The 23,530-nt window shown below is 41.9% G+C and overlaps 1 protein-coding gene across 2 annotated transcripts in view; it reads left to right on the forward strand.

Moving 5' to 3' along the window:
• SLC24A5 (solute carrier family 24 member 5) overlaps positions 1-22,471 on the forward strand; it is a 34,304-nt gene extending 11,833 nt beyond the window's left edge. For both annotated transcript variants that reach the window (XM_018571048.1, XM_018571049.1), the window contains exons 4-9: positions 3,842-3,945; positions 6,182-6,282; positions 8,857-9,140; positions 10,145-10,351; positions 18,747-18,848; positions 22,135-22,471. In XM_018571048.1, the coding sequence (XP_018426550.1) occupies positions 3,842-3,945; positions 6,182-6,282; positions 8,857-9,140; positions 10,145-10,351; positions 18,747-18,848; positions 22,135-22,457 (1,121 nt within the window). In that variant the 3' untranslated portion in view covers positions 22,458-22,471. The remainder of the gene's footprint in view (positions 1-3,841; positions 3,946-6,181; positions 6,283-8,856; positions 9,141-10,144; positions 10,352-18,746; positions 18,849-22,134) is intronic.
• The last annotated feature ends 1,059 nt before the right edge of the window (positions 22,472-23,530 follow it).

Genomic DNA, 23,530 nt, shown 5'->3' on the forward strand with positions numbered 1-23,530 from the left:
TAGTGCAATGCTAGTCTATGCTAGTCTGTATGTTCATGCTCAGCAAGTTGTCTCTGTAGGCTCTGTGTGACGGACCCCGGTACGCGGGATGAGTATGTCCGCCGCTGTATTCTTCCTTGCTCAGGAGATTTGCAAACCCGCTGATCTTTAGCTCCCAGTTTCCCCAGTCACTGGTCGAGACTCGAGTGTAGGGTGAAACAAACTCTGATTTATTGAGCAACTGTGCAACCTTTTATACAGCAAGTGATGAGATCAGATTATAATCCCATCACATCCACCCTGCCCTCCCCAGACAATCTGTCTTCATAACACCACAGGGTTTCCCCTGCTAACGAGCTCCAGACAGCCATAGCAGGAGCCTGGCCAGAATGTCATTATCCTGGGCTCCTTCAGAGTACAATGGGAGATAACGAGGGATGGTGCTGACAGTCTTTTCATAACCAGGTTACACAGTATAACGCACTCAAACATAACTCAACACCAATACACATTTAACTCCTAAAACTGATCACCATGTCATCACATAGCTCCCCCAAGTTAAAAGATGGCAGACCCGGTGAGACCCTCTACGGGGTCCACTTGGGGATGTCCATGTAGGGCCAGGCTCCACCGCAACAGCCGTCCATGGGCCCCGAACACCCGGTTCAACCAAACAAGGGGGGTCTCCATAATCCTTGGTCCATAGTCACTGGGAAGGAGGCCGGCCTCCAGCCCCCTCCAGGAGCCCAGGTCACGGTGGGTTCCGTGACATTTCTTCCCCCCCAAAAGAAGACTTATCAGGTCCCAGTCCCCCAACTGGTCTGGACCTGCATTTGTCGGGCAGCATAAGTCCACATATTCCATCCAAAGGACATCCTGCCTCTGCTGCTGTGGAGAGATGTTGTCTGTGCCTTCCTGACAAACATGGTGCCTCTGGAGGGAGATAAAGCCAGAATCTTCTGGACACCAAAGCCACGTGCTGGTAGAGAGGCCAGCTTCCTGTTCTCCCATGATGGTTGGAACAGGCAACAGTGCGGGACATAGACCAGTGGTGCTCTGCCCTGGTGTCAGCACTTTTGTTGAGGAATCCTCAGTTCTGGCTTGCTGTTGGGGCGGGAGGACGGCTTCCTCCTCTACATGGATTCCAAACTGCTGCTGGGGAGGAAGGATGACCACCTCCTGTTCCTGTATCCCAATTTGTTGCTGGGGAGAGAGGATGACTACCTCCTCTCCCAGACTGCTGATCTGCCACTGGGGAGAGAGGTTGACTACCTCTTCTCCCTGGAACTTCATCTGCCGTTGGGGAGAGAAGTTGGCTACCTCTTTTCCCTGGAACCCTGTTGTCAGCTCTTCAGCTGGCATCAGTAGTTCCTCTGCATGAGCCTGCTGTTCGGGAGAGGGGCCGTCTACCCCAGCTCCCTGGAGCTTCAGAGGTGCTGTTGGTGCTGCGCAGAGGTCAGCAGTGCTCTGCCCTGACGCTAGCTCTTCAGCTGGGGTTAGCGGCTCCAAAACATCTGTGGTTGCTGGGGCATGCTGTTGAGCAGTGTTGAACAGTCTTTTGTATGCCTGGTCCAGCTCCCATTCTTGTGTAATTAAAAAGTCCAGATCAGTTCTCAATCCGAGCTCACTGGGGAGTTCCAACTCCCTAAAATCACTTATGTCCTCCCACCTCCACTCCTGTGCACTCCAAAATTGTGGATCCTCCTGGAGCGCCTCAAATATATAATTCCTGGGCCGCCGAAGTCATAGCCCTCTGTGGAATCATTGTTCTCCAGCCATGGACACAATTGGGTGACATACCACTTCAGCGCCCGGTACCCATCATCAAGCATCAGTTCAGTTTGGAGCAGCCAATCCAGCTCCAACCGCCATTCCTCCCGGGGCTGCTCTCCCAGGAAAGGCACACGCAAGTCCCATTGCAGCCAGTATCGTTCCTTGGATGTAGGGAGGACCTTGCCACAATAGAGCTGCTGCAATTGGAGTCTCCCTCCAGATCTCCCGGCGCAAAGCGTTGCTCTTTCCCAGCATATAATGGGCAGAACCAGGGTTGTCGAGCTGGGCCAGCGCTTCCATGGCCGTAGGCCAGAGTTATTTTTATGGAACAAGTGGTCAGGAGTGTGATGGGTTCCTGGACCAGAGTGATGTCACATTCTGGCTCCCGACACCTCTGACACGCATGGGAGCTGTACAGGCAATCCACATATGGATGGAGCTCCATCACAGCACAGCAGCCCACACTGGACCATGGGCTGAGGATCCACTCCAGTTCTCGTAAGGTAGGGAGACTGGGTGGATCGTAAAAAAAATAATAAAATAACATTTTTTGGAGTGTCTGTGAGAATGTGTCTGTGTGCATCTGTCAGTGTTTTTGAGGGCCCCTTCACACTAGTACAGTGCGTTACTCACAAGGTCCCTTGCGATTAACACACTGTACCATGCAATCGCACATACTGCGTTCTGGTGCTGGTTCATTTGAATGGCACCCCAACGCATCTCCCATCCACAGTCCAATCGCCCACACCCTGGAATGCGAGGTACTGCAATGCAGTGCCTTCCAGTGGTGCGTTCTTGGGTCGTGACTTAATGACCAAGGACAGATGTGGGTCCTGAGGTCAAAGTACTCTTTAACAATCACGTGAATGTTCTTCCTACTGATTTCCCTCCTGAGCAGTAAATTAACCAAGGTTTATTCTTGGAAGGGAATGGGCTACTGATTATCTGAGATCCTATTCTCTTTATACTCCCTGGATGGGTGTTTATTTTTTTCCTGAGGGAATCCATCATTGATTGTACAAATCATACTGCCATCTGTGCTTTTGTGTTTTAAGATACTTCTGCTGGAGCAGTTTTATAATTAACTGCACCAACCTTGTTGAGAAAAAATTGACAAAGCACCTTCCACCTCGTGTTTTTAATCTTGTATATATATCCTGTAAGGTACATCTACATGTAGGTTTACAGATGCTTTAAGAGAATCTCATCCTTGCATGTTGCTGTACTTTTAGTGAGGCGTGGCGTAGCCTCTGGAAAAGCGTGTTGTGAATGTATTTAGTGATGTGCGTTTTAAGCTGGCCATGTACTGCTTGAATTTTTGGCCAAAATGTAAGCTGTGTGTGGCCCTTCCGGTGAAACCCATTATGTTTTATTTGCAGGCTAGCAGAGTGCTGAGGACTTTTTTCATCACTGTTCATACTCTGGTTTCTTCAGTGAATCGTATTTCTAAGTCCTTATGATGATTTATGTTTGTTTGTTGGCAATTTATGTAACTATTAGTAAACATTTTATGTGCATAATATCCACACTGCCACTAACTGTTTATTGTTTATAATTAAATTGTTTAAATTTGTTTAATCTTTTTAACAGAGTTCATCCATGTCCTAAAATTATTATTTTATATATTGCAGCACTTTACAATATAAGGAAAACATTACAGTTGCAATACAATTTTTAAAACAAGATGGTTGGGAGGGCTTACAGTCCAAGAGGGAGGGGGCATGTGATGCAAAAGGTGGTAGCTGTGTGGGAATGATTTGAGAGTAAATAGTTCAGTGGTTAGGTAGAGGCGTTGAGATGAGATGAGATGAGATATGAGTTTTCAGGCATCTCCTAAAGGCCGACAGATTGGGGTAGGGAGTTCCAGAGGATGGTATAGACCCTAGATCGACTGAAGGGGTAGCCTGTGTAAAGGTAGGCCAATAAGGAGAGAGTGACAATAGTGAAGACCAGAGATAAGTGAGTGAGTAGCTTTTGTGGTTTTTCTAAAAACATTCTGATCATAGCAATGCATTAGCTGACCTAATCTTCTCTATAATCTTTCAGCTGTTCTACCGTCTTTAAATGTCCTTTCCATCTTGTATTCCAGGTGTGTTTGTCACCAAAGGGGACATTGGAATCAGCACTATTGTTGGATCTGCTGTATATAATCTCCTTGGGATATGTGCTGCTTGTTGCTTGTTATCAGCTGCGGTATGGTACCTAGTGTACTTTGCACAAAATAAATATAGAGCTAGTTGTTGCCAAATCCATTTTGTAATTTAATCTTCATAAAATATATACATATATTTTATATTTCAGTCTGCAGCTGCTATGCTTTTTTTTTTTAAACCGGTCACTTTTGTGCAACATGGCAAGCCGGGGGTGTCCTGTACACCATTCGTGTACAGAACCCCTCTAAATTCTTCGGATTGTCTCCAAGCTTTTCCTGTGCACAGAGATGGATGTTAGTATTTCCCATTCCAACAAAACTGGCAGTTTTCATTAAAAATGATTGTGTTGTAGAATTTGTAATCATTGTATGCATCAATTTATCAGGAGAAACAAAAAACCCAGCATACAGCTAGGTACACAGATAAGATCTTCAATTAAAACAATACAAACATTATTGGTCACATAAAATAAATACAAACAGTGCAAATTACAAAAAAAGAGACTAAGCTTCTACAGCTAGTCTATACTCCATTAATACCGGTATCTCTCTATGGGGTATGGTGCGTAGACCTTCCTCTGCTGAACATCTCCAAAAGTATGCATCGATTCAATCAGTTAAATATGTGTAGTAATAAGCATTTTATATTTGTCAAGTTAAATTTAAGTGTTCCACTTCCCTAGCTGAGCAAACATTAGCAGGGCTATTCACAAAAGGGTGAAGAGCTTGGAGAAGGCAGGAGAAGTTAACAATCTAGGCCAAAATGGCAAATTTGGAACAATTCTCCAATTCAGCTCACTTTCCAGTGTAGCTATGTTCTCCTAGTTGTTTCCACTTCTCCTGCCTTCTCCAAACTCTTCACCCTTCTTTGAATAGTCCTGTAAGTTCATAATGATATTACACAAATTGACTATTTCATTTTATGAACATAGTAGATATTGATGAAAGATTTAGTAGGATGTTTTTTGCTTCCATGTGTGTATAAAAAGTAAAACACGTGTACAGTGTATAAAATAAGGTTCCATGTTGAAAGTTTGTGGGTTTTTTCCAAGTAAAAATCTGTATTGCTATGCTGTTGTCAATGCATTCTAATAATTCTTACAGTCATTCAAAATTAAAGGCTGCCCAAACAAACATACCTAAAATCCCCCTGTATTACATACTGAATAAATAGTATAAAATCATGAGTATAACCATCCCCATAATTTAACTAACATTTGATACATCTATGTGCGATTTGGAGAGTGTTGTATCCAGTCCAAACGCGTTTCGCATATTGCTTCGTCAGGGATCATGGATCACCACCTCACCTTTTTAATAGGGTAGGTAGCACTAATAACATTAACTACATAGGCTGCTATAGCTTATTCCTCAGACTACTAGATTTAATTTTTGTCCACCAAACAGGTTTCGAAAACAGCTACGGATATTGGTTATTAAGTGGCTCAAGCATATCATCTAGATAGCTCTGACAGATTAAAGGTGGGCCTCCCCCACTTTCTGGTCCTGGACGCCTCCCCACTTTTGGCCCCCGGGGTCCCCCAGGCAACATTTGGAAGGAGAAGCTGGGTCTGTGGTTATTATGCCCGTCCCCGCTTGGTCTAGGAATCTCCATCTCTCTTCAGTTACCACATTAGGGTAGTAAGTACCGGGTGATTACTGGTGGTGGGGCTTCCTCTTTGCTTGCTTTGACTGTAATGTTTTCTCATATCATACACAAGTTATTTATGGATATGTTGTATTGCCTAGAATTCATTTTGTGTACAACTTTTATTGCTAGATTAATCCATGATCCCCTGACGAAGCAATATGCGAAACAAGTTGGGACTAGATACAACACTCTCCAATCGCACACAGATGTGGTATCAAATGTTAGTTAAATTATGGGGATGTGATATTTGAGAATGGTTATACTCATGATTTTATACTATTTATTCAGTATGTAATAAACTTAATATTTTTACTAAAATGTATCCAAGCAGGGTCTGTATACCTCCCCCCAAAAAACCTTTTTTCTACTTAATGCAATTGTTAAAAATTTAAGGGGAAGAGGTTGCATCGGGAGACCACTGGGTTAGCTATTCACGTGTGTGTTTCTAGGGCACTTGCATAATCGTATGTTGTGCCGTGCTACAACACAGGTGCGCTGCCTTGGTGTGCCCAAAATGAATGCCATCAAAATGAAGCAACAATATAGTATGAAGAATATTGGTAGTTCTTGGGACATGTGATACTGTATTGGCTCAGTTGCTCTTCTGTTTTCTTTTTTTCACACAGGTACTAAGGCTGTCTTGCTGGCCCTTATTTCGAGACTGTGTTGCATATGCAGTGAGTGTAGGAGCAGTAATTGCCATAACATTTGACAACAGAATTTATTGGTAAGAAACATTTAATAGGAGGCTTTTGTGTTTGAGGTGTTTTTGTGTTGTAAGATGTTCATCAGTATGATATCTATGTACACTGAATGATGTCAGTCAAACATACCTAATTATCGGCTATTGAATTAAAATCTCCAACAGACATGCTCCTATTTTTGTTGGCATTCAAGGTGTTACTGTTCTCCAAACCAAACTGAAAAGAATAGTTATCAAATATCTAATAAGGCAGGAACTCTATATAACTCTTGCACTTAAAATGCACACTTCTGCTCTAGCCCACGCATATAATAGGCTAGTTAAAAAAAAAAAAACAACTACTCCTGGATGATTGTAATCTACAAGGACAAGAAAAGAAAGTATACATTACAGAAAAATAGTGAAGTTTCCTATTAAAGGATATGTCATCCTTAAAGCAACCGCTGAACTCCACATTACCATGTACATCCAAAATGTACCTGTTGACTGGTAGGATTGGCAGCTCGGGATTTAGAGCAGCTTTTCCAGTAAGTACCACACTGAGTTTGCTAAACTACAACAGTTGTGTCAAGCCAATAAATATATAAATAAAGCAGAGGTCAAAGCTGTTAAAATGCATAGTGATGAGGATTATAAAGGCCTCTATACCAGCTTTCGAATTACTTATTTCCAAGACACCACTTTTGTTATGTGCAATACAGCTTTCATCTGCCTTATCCCTGGCCTACCACTGAGTGAGCATAGTAAGCTAGTAAATTGTGTAACAAAGTCCACGCAGGTGAAAAGATAATTACCAGAACAATACTGGCTGGTAAATCCTTCTTACCTAGTAGTAGAGCCAAAAGACTTGTAATGCAGAACAAGTGCCCTGTCTTTATTCCCCATCACTTTCTCCAATCATAAAGTTTTTTTATGTAATTTGGTTCTCACCATGCAACAATCACAAGCTAGCATGGGCAGTCACGTGTCCTGGAAATGAGGATGCTTTCCACTGAACTCGGGGCAGGAGAGAAATGTAAAAGAAACCTGACAACTGTATGGCAATGTGCAGCAGCAGTTGACCTAAAAACAATACAAACGCCAGTGACTGAGGGGAAAAAAAACCCAATACTGACCTTAGTGATTGAAGGAAAAGAGGTGCGGATGCAAAATATGATAATTTAACTACCGTGTTTCCCCGAAAATAAGACCCTGTCTTATATTACCCCCCCCCCCCCCCCCAAAAAAAACACACACTAGGTCTGATTTTTTTTTCATACAGTACTGGAGAAGGGGAGTGAAAGAATACTGTCACACAGTGTCACAGTATGGTACCTGGCTGCAGCTGTCTGGAGCTCTCCGCTCTGATGCTGTCCAGGGAGCGACCAGTCAGAAGTTCCCTCACCTCAGCTGACCTCACTGGGAAATGTAGTTTTCAGCGGCAGCCAGGTGTGTGTGTAGGTGTGCGGGAGGGACCTGCGGCCAGTATGCATCCAAGCAGCCAGCAAGGGGTCTGAGTGTACAATTCAATTATATGTGCAGCAACCCACGAAAATAAGACCTAGCGCTATCTTCGAGGATTTCTGTAATATAAGACCTACAACCGAACTAGGTCTTATTTTCGGGGTAGGTCTTGTATTACAGAAATCCCTGAAGATAGTTAGGTCTTACTTTCGGGGAAACACAGTGTATATATAATGAAAATGTTATTCAAAAATATAAAGAGAAATTGCTCAGTCCCTTGCTGCAATGATTAAAAAAATAGTAAATGTATCAGGAGATATATACATTATATCTGGTTGCCAGGAACTGAGCGTGACGTTCTGGCTTGCATCCTGTCGAACTGCTGGCAACCGGCGATGTCGGTGAGCTAGGTGAGATGCTGGACAAAGCTGCTGTCAGCGTGGTCCGGCATCAATTTTTGCTTAAACGTCTTCCTATATACAATACAATACAATACAATACAGGCTTTAGACATCCCAGTTCCTGATGACGGCACATCTCTTTTATCAATCACACAGAATAGTTACCAGAGACAGTAGAGAGGGGATTAGTTGATGTGTAGCCCAGAGCCACAGGAAAGGTATTGCCCAGAGTCCTGCATCCTAAAGGCATGCAAGTAGTTCCTTCTAATTAGTGCTGCTCCTGTCCTCCTTGGCTTCTACCCTCCCCCAGGGGAAGCTGAAAGATGTCCACAGCAACTGCATGTTGGTAGGCCTGGTCCTGTACCTTCCCATTGACAGCCTTATGCTTCCTATGTATCACTCCTGCTGAACTGGGTGGCTCTCCCGCCCAAAACCTATATATCTTGCTTAGCCCTGTACCATAGAGCTCCCCGGGGCAGAGCTATCCTGAACTTGCACAGTGACTCCCAGTCCCTATTGTCTATCGGGACATCTAAAGGCAGATTGGCAAATTGCAGGCCTCAACCCTGCCCACTCCGCTACATAACATCGAAACTGCATCCCCTTTTAAGACCACATCCCTAACAAACAAGCTATGCTCTTTTATGTATTTTCTAGAAAAGATGGCAACTCGTATCATGTTCAGCTAATTAGAGGTTTTCAGAAGTGAAAATTGAAGATGACGGTTAAGCATATTTTGTTTTTTGTGTTGCAGGTATGAATCTGCTTCGTTGCTTTTGGTATATGCACTCTACATAGCAGTGCTGTGCTTTGACATAAGAATTAGTCAGTACATGATGAGGAAGTTCAGTCCTTGCTGCAGATGTTTTACAGAAGCATCAGAAGAGAGTACCGATCAGCAGCCTTTACTGGGATGGAAAGAAGAGAGTGTACATGTAGTTCGCCATCATTCCCGGTCAGATAGTGGCATCTTTCAGGAGGATTCCGATTATTCTCAGCTCTCAATGAGTTTACATGGACTTAATGAGCTTTATGAAGGTAAGCGTTAGCTGTATTCTGAAAAGTATTATTCTCCTGTACATTGCCAAGTGTCCCTCTAATGGGCTGGCTATTCTATCATCATTCATGAAAACAGGAAATTCTAAAATTGTGGAAACCAATTTTATGTATGGAGGCAAAGCAAGATCACTACTGTACACAATGAGCAGCATCATTCCATATTGATATTAGTGTATTCATAAATGCATAAATGGCATTCCCTCCTTTTCACCTGTTTCACCATTCACAAGAACCTTCAATTCCATTACACTTCAATAAACCCACAAAATATAGATCACTATAGACTTTTGGGATATTCAGTCAAATATTACTGCTATCTGATTTCTTTGGTTTACTGCCCTTTTTTACATTACTGTTTGTCTCAACAAAGCCATCATATGATTAATATGGGTTGACAAAGGTTAATGTAAACAGCTTGTCTTCGTTATTACAGTCCTGAACTTAATGTATGCCTTTTTACACACTGCTGTTTAACAAGAGTGGGAGCTGTGCACAATAGTTGGTATCAACCACTCCACACTTCTGCCTCCTTCTACTAAAAATATATATTTTGAGCCTAAGGTACAGAGATCAGTTCTACTACTGATACTGTCCATCACGATAAATGTAGCTAGCGGCAGATTAAAAATCTATATAAAACATCACTATACTCAAAGGGGGTAACTGTTGTCTAACCCACTTTGTTGATGCAAAATATCAGGTCTGTCAGCCACAGGAGAACAAATCTTTAAAATGGATATAGACCTTTACAGCCACTAACCATGATAACAAAGGAACATGTAGAGTTTTGACTGCTGGAAAACCAGCCTCCTTGCTTAAAGGGTTCCTGCGGAAAGAATAAAGGCTGCCCATGGAACAGCAGAAGCCTTAATTGATAGTTACAAGCTTTGTCTCCAGAGGGTTTCCGCTCCTATTCTGTCAGATGTCACTGTGGTTTTTCAGCCTCTATTGTTGCATGCATTTATTGTTATCTTATATAACAGATCCTCCAAGTGTGTTTGCAATGCCTGACGATGATTTGAAAAGAATTCTGTGGGTCCTGTCATTGCCAATCATTACATTGCTCTACCTGACTATACCTGACTGCAGAAGAAAATTTTGGCATAAATGGTTCATTCTGACATTTATTATGTCCGCTGTTTGGATCTCTGGAGTAACTTATATTCTAGTTTGGATGGTGACCATAGTGGGTAGGTATGAGCTATGGCTATTTCCATGCATTTGTTGTCCTTGCTGCCTTTTCATTATATGTATAAACCATTCTGCTTCTAATTTAATAAATGCTCTGACGCTAAACTAAAGCTTTCCACATGCAATACAATCTAATTGTGCATTGTCCTTTTAGATGTATTAACTACTATAATGCAAAGGTCAACCTGGATATGAATTAAATGATTGTTTAGAGATGCCCTCCCTTGACATTGTTGTTGGTAGGTATCAAGAGAATAGTATAGAGGTTGTAAGGTCAGAATGTAATGTAAGAGGCCAACATAAGGCCCCTCCCGGCTTAAGTCTTCAGTGACCAAAGAAATAAATTGCATTTGTAGCAGTAATCTTCCCCAGTAAGGCCTGTTCTGTCATGAATAAAAACACCCATGACATATAGGGCTGCAAACAGGAAGGTAATTGGCTTGCCTAATAACTACTCTAGAAAAAGCAAGGGCTAAATGAAAATGGCAGCTCATATATAGGTTTCCCTTTACTGTCTTCATCTTTGTTTAATATATACTTAGAGTTTTCCAGCTTTAAATGTGGGTTATTCACTTTACTTTTGAATATCTTGATAATGAATGAACAGTATCCCCCTTCCAATGTTGAAAGCCTTTCTGTATGGGAGTGGGTGAGCAGGTAAGCCAGACAACTTCACTTGTGCCTTTTATTCCAAGAGGGGACATTATTGCATAGAAAATGTCATGGAGAAGGAAAGAGTGGATGGCATGTATATAGTAACAATTGTATCTTCTGTCTCTCTATACAATTTTTAATTTTATATAACAAATTACAAAGTATTAAAGTAATCCTGTCAGGTTAACAGAAATACAAAGGAAAGACCCCCTGCAATAGAAGAGCACTTATGTTTACCTCTTTGGTTGCTTGTATGTTCTACCTTTCCACCTTCTGTCAGTATCTTCTGGTTTTTCATATTTCTGGAATGTCACATGCCTTTGCCCGTGCCTTATGTTGTAGTTTGATCCTCTTACCCATATACAACTGCAGGACATAGCAATGACTTAGGGGATTGGTACCATAGTGCATTGTGATAGACATGGGCATCTGATACTCCCGGAAGTGTCCAATGCTGAAGACTAAGAGGCTGCAACACTAAGTTGGAGGTATGGTACAAAAAACAGGCCGCCAGAGAGGAGAGTATAAGAGCTCTTCTACTGCATAAAGCTTTTTATCTGTATTTTATGTTATCCCAACAGGGTCACTCTAAGTCATGTTTGTACCATTTTAAAACATCATAGAAAATGTCACTTCCTTGAAGGTGTTGGACATATTGCTTTAAAGCTGGACCTAAGGAAAAAGCTTAAATAATGTATATACATAGGAGCTGTTTTACCTGCCAAAGGATTTTGATGCCTGTCCATCCAGTCCTAATATTTGTTTGTCACACAGCCCTGATTGGCAGGGGAGGGGACCATACCCCAGCCAATAACTGGAGAAAGGGGTAAAAGAAAAAGCAGTAGACTCATGAGCTCATCTCTCGGTCACCCTCCTCCTTTTTGTCTTGCTCCTTGTTAGCACATGAACACTGGAGCACAAATCAATGGCTCCTTGTTCTGCTTCTCCTTCTCCCAGTCTGAACTCTGTTGTACATGAGATCACGAAAGCTGGATACAAAGTCTAATTAAAATACTTTTAGTGCTTGCATTAAAAATACATTTAATTATTTATTATGAGTAGAGAACTGCATTAATCTGTCTTTTATATGTGCCTGAAGTCCAAGTTTAAGGATTTATAGTTTGAAAAAGGGGGCAAAAATGTAGTACCATGTTCCTACTACCTGCCACATACCTCTGCAAAGTAAGCAAATAACAATCAACCGAAGGGGAGAAACTGCAATGTAAAACTCTTCACGAAAGTTACAAATTGATAGTTTCAGCTTATCAATAGATTTTCAGTTAGGCTGGACTCACACCATGTTCATTGCATGTAGCTCACACTGACGTGTTAAATGCACCTGAGTTGACGTGCGTTGACATTTAAATGTTTTAACACATCGTGTTGATGTGCACGTTTTTTGGATCACTGTTGCTATCCCCGCTACACGCTACCCTGTGTATAGCTCCACATGCAGCTAAACCCTCCTATTCTGCAATAAGCCAGACCGGATGAAATCTTGAAGCTTTATTAACAAAACGGGGTGGATGAAACTGGTAAAAAAGAACATGAAAACATACAATCAATATATGAACGTGTAAACCGAGTGATAACAAAGAGTGCAAAACAAGTTCGCCCCTACCAGTGATGCTCCCATAAGGAGAAACTGGGTGTTTACTCCAGACATGCGCTCAGGATGGCATCAGATTCTCTTTCCCTTGGTTCCAAAATGAAGTCTGAGTCCCAGAATGCACTTGTTCCTTTCTTCATGGGCTGAGAACTTACCATAGAAAAACAGTGTGCTCTGTTGTAAAAGAAATGTCTCTTTATAGCACTTTCTTGTGGCTGATTTTGAGAAGGCAGGTAAGCAAGCCAATAAATGTCATGGCTGTGGGCAAGAACAATCATAGCAGTCAAAATATATTATTTTACTTTTTCATAATGCGCGTTGTAACACACGGAGATGTATTCTAATGTGTTTCAGTGCCTTTAACTTCAGCATATTCTATTTTCACAAAGTGCATACTGTATACCAGGGATGTGCGGTCAGGTGAGGCAGAGCCTTACCTAGAATTATGGAGAAAAAAGCTGTCCGCTTCATGTCTGAAGCTAACAGCTTTTTCTCCATTCAGATCGGCTTCTAGCAGGTTACACAGCAGGGTAATCCTCCCCGCTGTGTAACCTGTCAGGGAGCCTCAGTGGTGAGGAGCAAGTGAGGGACAGGGAGGCTCCTCCCTTCCTCCAGCTTGGGGACCTGTTGGGGGTGGGGCTTCATCCAACGGGGCGGAGCTTTGGCCTGGTGAATGCCTTACCCTGAGCAAGAGGTACTGCACTTCACTGCTGTATACACTACGGTGTAAACAGGGCCTATTGGAAACAATGCATTGGGCCTGCACAGCCCAAAAAATAAAAAAAGAACCTTAGTTTTTCTAAAGGAACAGAAAAAAAAAATTTTTAGAAACGCCACCTGCTAATGATTTCCATGACGAATAACTCACCTACCTACAAAACTCTAAAGGTGCCCATACACTGTGCGATTATCGCACGATGATCGCAAATACGATCTGCCTGTACAAGATGGGCAGATCGTACGTTTTTTTAATTACTTTACAACCATCTCAAGACTAAGGTCTTGCTATGGTTGTAAAGTGTATGGCCACCTTTATAGAGATACAGCTGAAAATGTTTCTTTTAATTGCTTGAAAGTCCATTTGCATCTTCACTAAATAGTCCATGTTATTCAAAACAATGATCTTATGCTCACTTTACCTGACACATTATTTGCACAGACAAACTTACTAATTGCATTTTCATGTTAGAGGAATTTTAGGGGAAAGTTTTTTCTTTTAAAAATGACCTGAGAATTTACATGCAGGGCAAAAGTAAAAGTGTTGCTTTAAAGCAAAACTCTACTAAAGCTAATTAAAAAAAATAAAAAGTAGAGTGTGGGGTCCTGTATCGTCTTCCACGTCTTCGTCTTTACAGTGTGGCATTCCAAAATCCAACACACTTTCAATTGCCTGTCTCACTAACCTGTGTTTTAAGTGTACTCCTCCCTATCAGCACTAAAGAGGTGGTCACGATGCTGGGGCCACTTACCTTACTTCCACATTTAATATATTTAAAGGGGGGGGGGAAAGCAAAGCATGCTCATTCACCAGAGGTTGGGAGGAATTGAAAGGAAGGGGAAAATCCATTCATTGCTGGCTGGATATCTGCTTTTATGCCCCCTTACCAAGCAGCACATACTTGCTTTTGATTTGCTACCGTAGCACTTTTTTTTTTTACTTTTTAGGCACTCCAGTTGAAGCTTATGAATGACTGAAGACCCTTTTACTGCCCCATGTGACAATGCTTGGGCTAATCACCAAGCACTAGTGCTGTCTAATGAAAGGAAGGGAAGTGAACCACATGCTCCTCCATATCCAGCTTTTTTCTGTAGCTGGCTTGTTTTCCTTTTGTAAACAATTGTCTTCCACATCCTTCCAGTAGATTTAAATTGTCTGTCAGCCAAATGTATCTTAGCCATTAGGCTAACACATAGTAAGCTCAGACCACTAAAAAAAAATCCTCTTCATTACCGGTTAACTTCTCTAAGACTGCCAGTGCACTGCCCATGCAGGGACTTAGGCTGGGCACACACCTTACAACCATCGCAATACTTTTGTCTTGCGATGGTTGTAAGGTAATTAAAAAAACGTTCGATCTGCCTATCTTGGACAGGCAGATCGTACTTGCGATGATCGCAAGCCGCGCCCCCCTGAGGGGCAGGCTTCCGATTACCGCAATGCCGAACAGGCAGTGTGCGCAGAGTAAGCAAGCACTGCCTGCTTACTCTCCAGGTTTTCAGCATTTTATATATTGAAAGAAAAGGCCATATGGAAAAAAAAACATTAGTCAGGTTTCCCATTATTTAGTTCTAAGTACTACACTCAAAGCTAAGCTTACCTTTTTCTTACTGGTTAGAACACCATTGAGATATGTCACCACTAAAGTCCCCAAGGAATAATAGGTCAGGGAGTGACTTACCCCATTTTCTGTAGCTGAAATATTACTTTTGAGTGGGATGACATGTTAAGGAAATGTCATCTGGATCTCTGGAAAGATGTATGCGTTTCAGTAAATGTATACTTGTCTCAGTGGCCCTGATCTTTGGCTCTGCAACTTGAAACTTGCTTGCCCAAGAGTACTTACAATTGTTGTGGTCAGTTCACCAGTCTCACTTGTATCGTAAATATGGCACACGGCCTACTTAGTGCACTACTGCGGCTATTGAAGAGCGGATTATCCTAGCACAGGGTATTATGGATCTGAGGAGGAGAAGGGAGCAGAGTATGATTTATACATTGTGCTGACATTCCCCAAAACCATCACAAAAACGGTGCCCACATCCCCCATTTCAATCCTCAAAGATCAGCTGAGAAACTTGCTATGACCGGAATACTCAGTCTGTCTTTTTTTTTTTTTTTTCCTTCACCCCATCAACACGCCTCTCCAAAGAAATTCTGAAAGCATATAGCAAAGGCATTAAATAGAAAACAACATCTGCTTCCCACTGGTTTCTAGGTACAGAAACAGCACGATACTTTCTTCACTGTCATAGAAGATGCAATCTTTATTTAAGACTATGATCACAGCAGACACATCAGATGATTATTCCAGTAAAGCACATATGGCATATTCAAACCATGTATTTTACACACACACGTTTGGTGAATGTCACATTCGATTATTTGCTGCCGACTCTTCATGATGCATGCTTTTTTTTAATTAAATATCGTACATTAAACATTTTGCCTAAGTGCGTGGCATATTTGTATGTACCCGAGACACACACACACACGCTTTTATATACTCACAGAAATACATTTCTCTGTAACCTAATTACAGTACAATGTGAATGCACATTTTTCAACCATGTAGAGCAGCCCAGCACAGTTTGTAACACACAACAAATGGGCACACTTTTGAGTCTTCAGCAATATCTCATTCTTTCCTTGGCTATAACATTATCAAATTGTGTTTTTTCACATTTTGATTTCTTTTGAATTTGTGGACAAACTTCACAAAGAGGTGCATAGTTGGAATTCTTATAGATCCTCTCTGTTGAGAAGCTTAGGGCTTACTGTCACATGCCTTTGTTTTAAAGCGGGCATGATTAAAGGAAGATAGTGTCACATGACATGGAATGCACTATGACCAGAAGGTCTCAGACTATAATAACTTTTTTATATTCCTACCAGAGCAGATATTCACATGGAAACCTCAAGACTATAGCCTTGTGAAACCAGTCCATCTTGGCATTTTATCTCTGAAAAAAATGAATGAATAGAAGATTTTTAATTTAGGATTCATGTGCACAAGCATCAGACTCAGAAACAAGTAAAATACAGCATGCCGGTCACCTTTCAGGGTTCAAGCATGGAGTTCCTGACCCTTCCAAATTGCTTCACAAATGCATTTCAAAAGTAAAACACACTTGAGTACACTAACCCAGCCTTTCTAAACCATTGTGCCATGGCAGCCTGGAGTGCCTTCTGACTACCTGAGGGGTGCCTACACATTTTTAAATCATCATGCCTCTCCATGTTGTAGATGGGCTGCCCAACAGCACCATGGAAAGCAATGATGCTAATCCAGGAAGGGTGGGATCCGTTCAGAAAACTATGGAATTGCGCCTTGTTCTGGGCCTAGTCTGTCTGCCACACTCCCAAAGCTGCAGTGCCTATTGTGAAGGGGGAAACCTACTTTTTGTGTTTTTGCATGTGGTTCCCCTTAAAATCCACTCCATTCCCAAATCTCAGATAAGGGTCTTGTATGGATTTTGTAGGGACTAAACATCATTTCTTCCATTTTTACATTTTAGACTGGGGTGCCTAAAATATTTTACATATTTTTAAAGGGTGCTGTGACTGAGGAAAGGTTGATAAATGCTGCACTAACCCTTAAAAAGGAAATATGCACCAAATAGTAAATTTTGTTTATATGATGCAACCTGTCGTTAGCATCAACACTGCAGTTTTTGGATTTCTAATTCCCCCGTAACTTATTTTTGTATCTATTGATCCTGTCAGAAGATCAGTTGATTTTCTACTTCTGTACCAGGTCAAGCTAGCCAGCAAAAGTGGCAGTTACAGTTAAGAGAACCCATATAACACTGGCGGGGGTCAGCTGCTGCTGTTAGGCCCCATTCACACTGAGCGACATGAAAATCGCGCGATTTTGCACGACTTTTTCCTATTGGGCTGTATGCAATCAGGAGCAAAATCGCTTGAAATCCGCAGAAAAAAGGGTCATGTAGGAGCGACAAGCTACAGCGACGAGCTACAAGCGATATTGAGTGGCGAGATGTGAACAGCTCCATTGAAATGGATTGGAGAAGCTACATAGAGCGATATCGTGTGGAAATATGAGCGATATCGGTGCAAAATCGCGTGATAAATCGCTCAGTGTGAATGGGGCCTTATGGTTTATACCTTTTTACCAAAAGGAAAAAAAACTGTCACTGCTGAAGTGTGAGTTGCAGTTGGATTTTTAATTTGTCTATTGTCTAAAACCGCATGTCTAAGGCTGGGTTCAGACCTGAGCGTATTTTTTCAGCTCGCTTTTTTCCGCGTTTTTCTGTTCAGTGAAACGCACGTTTCACTGGGGGTATGATATTTTTTTTCTTTTTTATTTTCTCCATTTAAAAAATATATATGTGTGTGTATAAGTTTCACTTTTAAACTTCCCGCTGGCTCCGCCCCCCTGCAACGCGACTGCTCGCAAGGGACGGAACCCAGAAGTTGGCAGCCGCTGGAGGACACATCGGGGATCGCGGACAAGGTAAGACCTGTACGGTGTATTCCCGAGTGTGGCTCGGGGTTACCGCTTTGTTAACCCCGATCCACACTCGGGAATACCAATGAAAACGCCCCAAAGAAGCTCCTGTACTTCTTTGGGCGTAGGGCGTTTTGTAGGGCGTTCCTATGCGCTGTAAAACGCTGAAGTGGGAACCATGCCATAGGCAATCATTGGTTTTCACATGTTGAGCGTTTTACAGCGCGTAGGAACGCCCTGTAAAACACCCAGGTGTGAACCAGGCCTAAGACTACCACATTACAACTGAAACTTGTCCAACTAAAGCTGGCCATACACCTATCGATTTCTTTCCTGCTCGAATACCCCATCATGCACAGACCAATGTCGATTATCGTTCGTTATCAATACTAACTCACTGAAGTTCTTCAACCGACAGAACCGATTTTCGCTTGCGCATGTGCAGTGTTCTTGTTGCGATTTTTATTTTTTTCCATATGAAAACGCCTCTTATCCATCGCTGTTCTTTTTTTCTTTCTCTTTTCCTACGATTCGAAAAAAGCTTTCCAGGCTGACTGATCGAGGAAATTCGGCCAGGAGTACAGTTAAAAAAATTAATTTGTTGGGTTCCCATCAACTGATCGATTATCGTTCAGAAATTGTCCATGGATGGTCTTTCAAAATCAATAGGTGTATGGGCACCTTAAGTCTGGGTTACTTTGCCTAACGCGACACTATATTGTAAAGCAGAAAAGCACCTTGGATTTCCATAACCTACTGTACTGCATGTCTAAAGATTTTTGGATCTTGGTTAAAAAAAACAAAACCCTTCAGCTTGTACTGGCTAACAGCAGAGGCTTTTTGTGGTCATCTGATGGGGTATATTATCAAGATGGTGTTTTTTTTAAATCATGATTTTCATTATTACCTGGCACTTACATGTATTTTATCTATTAACTGTAGGTGAAACCTTTAGTATTCCAGACACAGTGATGGGCCTGACATTACTAGCTGCTGGAACAAGTATACCTGACACTGTTGCAAGTGTTCTTGTGGCAAGAGAAGGTAAGGAACAATTATTTTGTGTCTTGCATCTATCTATTTAAATTACTAAAGGCTGTCAGTCCTGTCCAAGTCATACTGGACAAGTCCACTAATATTTTCCCATTGGAGCAACACAGTCAGAATTTTCCCATCAGACACTCGATTTTCAATGGGTTGACAAATATTGTTCGTATATTAAGGGATGATGATCCAATAACCCCTGAAATAAGCCATGTTGAACTTGTCTCAGCTAGCATTGTGGCTGCAAAGTGCCCTGAGCCAAATGCATGTTGAACAAGCTGGATTCCTGATGCGGGTATCCTCTGGCAGTAACCAGGAGTGCCCTAATGACTAAATTGGACTCGTGCATTTGGGATTACACCCTACTTCCTTGACTGTTTGCAGGCTTGCGATGAAGGCCATTATGGGGCAGTTCTGTTTTGGTTTTACCCAGGCAAATGTTCTTTGTTGTCCTGCTAAGGCTACCGTCTCTTGATGCTTTGTTGGATCTGGGGAGGCATAAGCGCCTCTTTACTGCTTCAGGGTAGTTTGTTTTTTTCAGGCAAGTTCTTCCTTACGGCTGCTCTTTTACAACTTGGAGGAAGTTGAGCTTGGTTCTTAGCTCTATCAGATCTTTATTCCTCTGTGTTATTCGGTAAAGAGGTCTACCTGCTATACCCTGAATATCCCTTGTATAGGGAGCTTTAACATGCATTCCCTAGTTACTATGTTGACCTATAGGGATAAAACTTTGATTCTCTAAAAGGGTACAAGGACCACTGGTCAGACCTTGGAGTTATCTGGCTGCCTGGCAGTTCTTCCAGTCCTGCATCTCACTTCTCCTTGCTCATGGGATTTAAGCGAGCCGATAGCCTTCTCTAACAGAAAAACTTGGGTCCTCCCTTAGCAGGACTTTGTTTTCAGTTCATCTCTCTGATCCTGGTCCTTGGAGATGTATACCTTCTTTGTATTGCCCATGCTTTGGCTGCGAGCTCTTCCCTGTTGGGAAATTGTTCTGTTCCATTCCATGTTTGGATCAGGTAGAACAGTTCCATGGTATGATTTTAGGAGTATTTTTGGTCTACTAGCATCAGGCTTGGTTCCTATGCTATTATCACCCAGTCTTTTCCACCTTTTACCAGGTAAGGGGTTCAGCCTCATCTGATGCCAATTTTGGGTGTTAGTGCCTTTAGACAGCTTTAAGCTGTACACAGTCCCCAGTTCTTATTCACATTGGGCCTGTCAAGGGTTCATTACCGTTGACCGCCCCTTAGTTGGACTACTTTTGGACGTCCCAACAGTATGGCTTCCTGTGTCCTTCGTTGGAGAATTGTTTTTATGTTCAGCCTCTTGGTACTGTTTGCTACAAAACAGGCATTCTGGAAGTAGGATGGGCTATTGTGGGCTGGCCTACAATTATTTTGTTTGCCAGTGTACTATCCTCTAGGAACCAGCATAACCCAACACAATGAGCCTTCCTGTGTCCTTCAATGGACTCTTAAGGATTTTACAGCGAGTACAAAATACAGCAATACCTTGGTTTACAAGTAACTTGGTTTGAGAGTGTTTTGCAAGACAAGCAAACATTTCTGAAAATGTTTGCCTTGATATACAAGCAATGTCTTGCAAAAGGAGCAAACTTCTGTAGAAAAGCACCACCCCAATAAAGCTGTAGCAGTGTGAGCGATTAATCTGTTTAACGACAATGTAATGTCACATTGGATAGATTCCTTGTTAAGGTTTCACGAAATGAAAGATTCCATTGAGTCAAGAGATGGCAGTGATTCTGTTAGTGATAGTGAAAGTCGTACTGGTAATCGGTTTATTTATCTTTATATTTTGTACACTATTATATTACAGTATTGTAATTATTTTTATATGAATATTTTTGGGTTGTGGAACGAATCATCTGAATTTCCATTATTTCCTATGGGGAAATTCGCTTTGATATACAAGCGCTTTGGATTACAAGCATGCATCCGGAACGAATTATGCTCGTAAACCAAGGTATTACTGTACTATATTAGATAACCCCCTACCAATGTAATTTGACATTAACTTAGTATTTCATCAGGAGCACAGTCCATGGCTTTTACTGTAATATGACACCACTCTTGGAACTGTAGTGTTAAAACTTTGAACAGACCAACAGTTTTGCTTTACTTTGAAATGTAAAATCATCTCTAATTTATTTTGATAGCCACCAACTGTATTTGTACTTACCCTTTTGAAACATACAAAATGCTTTGGGGTGTTTTATCAGTTGCATGGTATGAAGAATACTGGCTGCTAATACATAACGGCATGCTCCATTAAAGTAGTACATTCCAGTGGAGCATGTTACATTGCAATGTTTTTAAAATGCACTGGTTTGAATTTCTGGAAACCAAAACAGTAAAAACATCAAAAAGTGTCTATTTTCTGGAAACAAACAGTAAAGTGTCTAGGTACAATAGTCTATCTGACATAAAATCTCATTTAGGAAATTGATATCTTGTAAGGCTTACCTAAATCATTTTTAAATGAAGCAAACAAGTTCATTTTGGGGGCGTCACATACTTTGTTAATCCTGCCAGAGAGCACAAAGTTATTGGTTACAATTGATCCCGACTATCTCCCGTCTGAAGAAGTGTTCTGTGGTCCTCTCTAAAGGTGGCCATACACTGTACAACCATCGCAAGACCTCAGTCTTGCGATGGTTGTAAAGTGATTTTAAAAAAAACGTACGATCTGCCCATCTTGGACAGGCAGATCGTACTCTCGATCATCGCAAGCCTGCCCCCTGAGGGGCGGGCTTCCGATGACCGCAATGCTGAACGGGCAGTATGCGCACAGCGGCCCATTTGGCATGTCTCCCGAGCACCGTTCAAACCAGCCAAAAATCGTACGATTTTCGGCTGGTTTTCTAGCGTGCTCCTTAGACAAAAGACGTGCGACCGTACAGTAGAAACGGTCACACTGCTCGATTCTCGGACGATTGCGGGATTTCCCGCGATTCTCGTACGAGAATCGAGCAGTGTATGGGCACCTTTTAGGGTGACAATGCTGCTCCTCTGTGTACAGTGAGTATTAGAACAGGAAGTGTGTTACTGAGGATCATAGGGTGCAAATAATTGGGGGAGAGAGACACGCAGAACAAAAACATGCAATCGAAGGACTGATGCTCTGCAATATATTTTGTTCTTGAGTTTAGATGCACTTTAAAAATACTACTGCAATAACAGAATTGTATATATTTTATTACTGATAGTATTAAATGTGGTACTAATTTGTCTATTTAAAAATTACTTGTCTGGCTTGCTTTCAGGTAAAGGAGACATGGCTATGTCAAACATTGTAGGTTCCAACGTATTTGACATGCTGTGTTTGGGAATGCCTTGGTTCATTAAAACCGTCTTTGTAGACCGTTCAGCGCCCGTGGAAGTGAACAGTTCTGGAATATTGTATACCACCGTTTCCCTTTTATTTTCCGTCATCTTTATATTTGTGGCAATTCATGTCAATGGATGGAAGCTTGATAAGAAGTTGGGAGTGATCTGTTTAATAATGTATCTTGTTTTTGCTACTCTATCCATTTTATATGAACTGGGAATTCTAGGAAACGTGTCTATACGGATGTGTGGTGACTAATAAACAATCTAAAAGCCAAACTTCCAGAAAATGTTATTGGTTGGTATAATAATAATTTTTTTTTAAATGGTTATCCTAGGTCGAGATGGCTGCTGCATCATTGTTTCCATTCATGTTGGATATTACTGTTGAGGTTGAATTCTGGCTCTCATACAGTGAAGGGAGCTTGAGTACTTTGTCCACTCACAAAACTACTTGTATAGTACTGATGACAACTCTCTACATATCTGTGTACGCACACCTGTAAAGACATCACTGGCGGCGGCCATCTTGGTGATGGACACCGGCAAAGAGGAGGGGATGGTTATCGGGTGCTATAAGGTATGCTGCCAGGTCCCCCTCCTCTTGGTCAATGACCGAGTGCCTGACTTTTCAGAGGGGTCACACCAAAATGACTGCCACCCCCCTGGTGGCGTCATATGGTGTGGGGCTGCACCCCCATCCTTGTGACACCTCTGAACAAATCTCACCAAATGACTTAAATCCAACACTCCTACCCCTGCAGAAGTCACCAGCATGACCCCCACAAGGATCAGAGCGCACCAGCAAACGAGTCCATCGTCTGTCATCATCTGAATGAAACCTGTGCCCGCTCCCTGCCATGCCCCAAGCTGCCTTCCATCCTCTATCAGTAAATGTTTGGCTCTGACTGGGAAAAATGCAGGAAAAGTTTAGTCTGCATTGAGAATGGCAGAGTAGAGGAACCAGGCCAGCCTGTCCAGGTGCCCACCTTGCTGCAGAGACTCGCACATGCAGGCAACATGCTCAGGGAAGGCCAGGGGTAAAGGTATTTAAAAAAAATAAAATAATAATTATATATATATATAACAAAAACCCATGCCCAGAACTGCATGTTCCGGGCGACAGGATTCAAGCATCCCTGAAGATCTTGTTTTATTACTAAATTAGCCATGAATACTTTTAATGACAGAACACGCATACAATGAAGACAAAACTCCAGGTCAGACTACCTGCTGCAGCCACCTTAATTCTCTCATAACAGCTTTCCTTTCATATCTACATAACTGATTAGTAGTACATCAAAACTGAGACATCTTGGGGTTTTTTTTTTT

This window comes from Nanorana parkeri, unplaced genomic scaffold (genome assembly GCF_000935625.1).
Source record: "Nanorana parkeri isolate BGI_ZX_2015 unplaced genomic scaffold, ASM93562v1 scaffold1661, whole genome shotgun sequence".
NCBI lineage: Eukaryota > Metazoa > Chordata > Amphibia > Anura > Dicroglossidae > Nanorana > Nanorana parkeri.